At 38.3% G+C, this 5,354-nt stretch overlaps 1 protein-coding gene across 2 annotated transcripts in view; it reads right to left on the reverse strand.

Moving 5' to 3' along the window:
* The window catches only part of LOC119598661, a 21,160-nt gene extending 16,802 nt beyond the window's left edge, over positions 1–4,358 (reverse strand). The window contains exon 1 of one of the 2 annotated variants that reach the window (XM_037948369.1): positions 4,253–4,358. In XM_037948369.1, coding sequence (XP_037804297.1) covers positions 4,253–4,333 — 81 coding nt within the window. In that variant the 5' untranslated portion in view covers positions 4,334–4,358. Of the gene's footprint in view, positions 1–2,157; positions 2,229–4,252 lie in introns of those variants that run through there. The other variant, XM_037948370.1, reaches the window with a different exon arrangement.
* Between the last annotated feature and the right edge of the window lie 996 nt (positions 4,359–5,354).

Below are 5,354 nucleotides of genomic sequence, written 5' to 3' on the forward strand. Positions count from 1 at the left end.
AATAATAATTATTATCATAATTATCATTACTGTTATTATTATGATAATGAAAATGATACTACCAACAATAATAATAACAGTAATAACATTAACAATAATAATATGAGCAATCATAATAGTAAAAGAGTAATAATAATAACAGTAATAATAATAACAATAATAGCAATAAAAAAAAAAAAAAAAATAATAGTAATAATAATAATAATAATAATAATAACTATAATAATAATAATGATAATAATAACAACAATAATAATAATAATAACAAAATAATAATAACAACAATACTAACAATGACATCAACAACATTAATAATAATTATAGCTCTAGCAATAATAATAATAATAATAATAATAATAATAATAATAATAACAATAATAATAACAATAAGGATAAATATAATAACAGTAAGAACAACAACAATAATAAAATTAATAATGACGATCATAATAATAACTAGCAAAAGGAACAATATTGATAATAAAAAAAAATATATATACATTTTTTAACATAAGTAAAAAAATCAATAAATATAGTAACTTTGTTTTTAAGAATAATCATTACAGTAGTCATAAAAAAACAAACAAAAAACAATAATGACAGTAATAATCATAATAATAATGTAGACAATAATGATAATAATAGTAATGATAAAATAGAACTATTACAACTATTAGACTACTACTAATGATAACAATTGCAAATAAAATAATAACAATGCTAGATGATAACAACAAAATCAATAACAGAATAATAATATTAATTCTAATAGCAGCAGTTATACTAGTTATACTACTACTAACATTAATAACAATAACAACAACAACAATAATAATAATGATAATAATAATAATAATAATAATAATAATAATAATAATAATAATAATAATAATTATCATTATTATTATTATCATTATCATACCATTAACAAAAATTATAATAACAGTAATTCTAATAAAAGTAGTAATAGTAGTAGTAGTAGTAGCAATAATAATACCAATACTGCTACTGCTACTACCACTGTTATTAATAATAATAACAAAAATAATAATATGAGCTATAGTAACAAAAACAACAATTGTAATAAAAACAATATCAATAATAACCTTAACAATAGCAATAAAACTGATGATGATAAAATAATAATAATAATAATAATAATAATAATAATAATAATAATATAACAACATTAATAATAATAACTAAAATTACTTACAATAATAATAATAATAAAACAAAAATAAGAGTAATAACAATAGCAGTAATAATATACTGAAGATAACAAATACAATAACAAAGAGAATTTAAATATTCATGACAACAACAACAACAATAATAATAATAATAATAATAATAATAATAATAATAATAATAATAACAATAACTATACTTACAATAAGAACAAATACGATAAACCCAAAATTATAATAGTATTAATAGTGACAATAAAAACCATAACAATCATAATATGAGTAATAACAACAAAAACATTTGCAATAATTCATCAATAATAATAATAGAAGTAAAAGTAATAATAGTAATTTCTGTACTAATAGTAGTAGTAACTGCAGAAATAGTAGCAGTAGTACTATTACTACTACTGCAACAAATAGTAGTATTAGTATTTGTAGTAATAATGGTAACAGTAATTGCAATAGTACTAGTACTAATAGTAGTAGTAGTAGAAACAGTAACTTTAATAGCAATAGTAATTGTTATAGTAGTAATTGTAATAATAACTGTAAGATTCATGAAGAATATAGTATAGTGATAGTAAAAAATAATACTAATGGGAATAATACTAGGAGTTTTGATAGTAATATTAATACTAATAGTAATTGTAATAATAATGATAAAAAATTAATAAATAATAACAGTCATACCACTAATATAATCTGTAATAATAACAAAAACAAAAACAAAAATAATAATGGCACTTATGCAAAGATCCAAGAGCCGACCACAGTATCAGGTCACACTCCAACCTTCAAAAATATATAAGGTGGAAGCTTGTTGACCTTTGGCAGAGGACAGAATGCAGAGGCTCTAGTGACTGTTTATTTTCCTGGTTGATTTTGTGTCTTGTATTAGCTTACCCTATGTTGTGTCCCTGATAATGCCACGTAAAATCACACTGGGTTATATGTTTAGCTGTACCTTGGCTTTGGTTTAGCTATGCTGAGCTGAGTTGCATAAATTCCACTTTGGCCTTAACATAAAGCAATTTGCCAACTGAAAAAAGAAGAAGAAAAAACTTGCCTATATAAAGCCAGTTCAATTCTTATCTTATTTGTAACAGAAGTGTAAGTCATCAATAACTTGCTAAAATGGCTATGGGGATGATGGAGTTACACAAGTAAGGAAAATGGGTAATTATACTGTATTCATCCAGTAAGTTGTCCAATGGCATGGTGTACCGAAGAAGAAACAAAGGAAAAGGTGCAAGTTATGGACTGGTGAATATTTTCTTAGATTATTTGCCATTTCATCGTTGGCCGTGGCCTTGTGTAAAGGGTCGGTCTTGTACTGCCTTTGTAATTAAGGTTAAATCATGGTGTAATTAAGGTTAAATCATGTTCTGATTACATGCAGTTTATTATTTTTTTTTACTTCTATTACTTCTGTATTTTTGTTCAAAGTCTTTGTGCTTTTCTTGAAAAAGTGTTTTATTATCTACAGAATATGTTTCAAATATAGAAAGATGTAACTTTTAAAAACAAATAACAGAGAAGCCCTATTGTTTGTATTTTTCTACTAATGTTCAGTTACAAAAGAATTGTATATATAAAAAAAAAACACAATACAGACATAAATAGTAAATTAAACTTGAGATAAGCCAATGCACAAAACAATATTGAATACAGCATTAGCACTATCGTCTAATCAAGAAAAATACTCCGGAAATGACAATCACACTCTTTTGTTTAGTAAAATGAATAGGAATCATATACACATACAAATATAGAGAAAATATAAAAAAAATACACACACACACACACACACACACATATATATATATATATATATATATATATATATATATATATATATATATATATATATATATATATATATCCACATACACACGTCTTGAGAAAAACAAACAAGGATGCTTATCTCGCAGATAAAGATAAGACGCAAAGAGATCTGATGAACATAACAATTCCACGTCTGCCTTGATTAGAAAAAAAAAAAAAAAAAAAAGATCCTATCAACAGCAAGATATATATAGGCTACCCCCTACCCCCCCCCCAAAAAAAAAGAAAGAAAAAGAAAAAAGAAGAAGAAAAAAAAGAGAACAAACATTTCCGATAAGGTTACAAAAAAAAAAAGAAAGAAAGAAAAAAAAAAAGAACCTGATTTCTGGGAAAAACATGACGACTCAAACAAAGAAAAAAAAACAACATATTAACATAAAAAAAAAGGAGAAGAAATTAACACATTAACGTTGAGGAGAAATAAGCCCGAGAGTCGAGGCCCAAGACCCGTTTCCTTCGTCCGGAAAGCAGGTCATCGGCGGAATATCAACTCATTGCGTCGAGAAAGCGAAATGAAGTGAAATAAATTGAGGGGAAAATTTCCTTCCTCAAATCGGCCGTTTCTTCGCGATTTTGATTTTTCCTTCTTTTCATTATCCGTTTCTCTTTGCCTTTCCTTCACAACCTTTTTAATCACCTGTTTTTTTTTTTCTTTTTTAAATCTTTTCTTCTTTTTACATTGCACTTTTCTCCTTTTTTTTTTTTTTCCATACCCTCTTTATCACCTCTTTCTCTCCCCTTTCTATTCACACTTTTTTTTTTTTTTTTTTAAATCTCTTTCTCTCCATTCTTTTCCACACTTTTTAAAAATATATATATTATCACAATCACTTCTTCCTTTCTAGTCTTGCATTTTCTCTCTCCTTCCGTTCCACTCCTTCCCCTTTCTTTTCCACCTTCTCTTTCTCCTCCCTTTCCTCTCCCTTCCTTTCCACAAAGGAAGGGAAGGAAGGAATCCCGCAAATCACGCGAAGCAGCGATCAAAAGCCAAATTCCTCGCCGTCGAAGAGGAAGAGGAAGAGGAAGAAGAGGAGGAAGAGGAAGAGGAGGAGGAGGAGGGAGAAGAGAGGAGCGGAATGCAAGCGAGGAAGAGGGGAGAGGAGAAGGCCAGTCTCCCTCAGCTGCCGCCTGGCCCCGCCTGGCCCGGCCCTGGCCAACCTCGGGGCCCCAAGGGCGGCGGGCAGCCCCCTGGCCATGGCCCTCGTGCCCCGTACCTTCCACGTGCCGACGACGCGGGAATTTTTGTCATGGAAGCCGGCCATCGCGGCGTCGTCTGCACCGCCTCTTCCCGCCATGACGCTCGCGCCGGCGGAGGCGCCGCCCGCGCCGCTCCCCTCGCGCCCGGGCACGGGGAAAGGGGGCACGGGGCTCGGGGGGCACGGGGCTCGGGGGGCACGGGGGGCACGGGGCTCGGGGGGCACGGGGCTCGGGGGGCACGGGGGCTCGGGGGGCACGGGGCTCGGGGGGCTCGGGGGCACGGGGGGGCCGGGGCTCGGGCCGGGGGCACGGGCTCGGGGGCACGGGGCTCGGGGGGCTCGGGGGGCACGGGGCTCGGGGGGCACGGGGCTCGGGGGGCACGGGGCTCGGGGGGCACGGGGCTCGGGGGGCACGGGGCTCGGGGGGGGCATGGGGCTCGTGGGGGTCATGGGGCTCGTAGGGGCTCATGGGGGGTCATGGGGCTCGTGGGGGTCATGGGGCTCGTGGGGGTCATGGGGCTCGTAGGGGTCATGGGGGTCATGGGGCTCGTGGGGGTCATGGGGCTCGTGGGGGTCATGGGGCTCGTGGGGGTCATGGGGGTCAGGGGGCTCGTGGGGGTCAGGGGGCCCGGGGGGTCATGGGGCTCGGGGGGTCAGGGGGCTCGGGGGGGTCATGGGCCGGGGGGGTATGGGGCTCGTGGGGTAGGGGGGCCAGGGGAGGTCATGGGGCCGGGGGGTCATGGGCCGGGGGGGTCAGGGGGTATGGGGCCGTGGGGGTCATGGGGCTCGGGGGGCTCATGGGGCACGTGGGGTCGGGGGGGGTCAGGGGGCTTGGGGGTCAGGGGTCGGGGCTATGGGGGTATGGGTCGTGGGGTCAGGGGGCACGTGGGGGCATGGGGCTGTGGGGTCAGGGGCTCGTGGGGTCTGGGGCCGGGGAGGAGGGGCCGGGGGGTCATGGGGTCAGGGGGGCCGGGGGGTCAGGGGCGTGGGGTCAGGGGGCCCGTGGGGGCTCAGGGGGGGGTCAGGGGTGGGGGGGCAGGGGGTTTGGGGGGGTATGGGGCTGTGGGGGTCTGGGGGTCTGGGGGGGGGGGGGTCAGGGGGCTCGTGGGGGTCATGGGGG

Source organism: Penaeus monodon, chromosome 41 (genome assembly GCF_015228065.2).
Source record: "Penaeus monodon isolate SGIC_2016 chromosome 41, NSTDA_Pmon_1, whole genome shotgun sequence".
Classification (NCBI taxonomy): Eukaryota; Metazoa; Arthropoda; class Malacostraca; order Decapoda; family Penaeidae; genus Penaeus; species Penaeus monodon.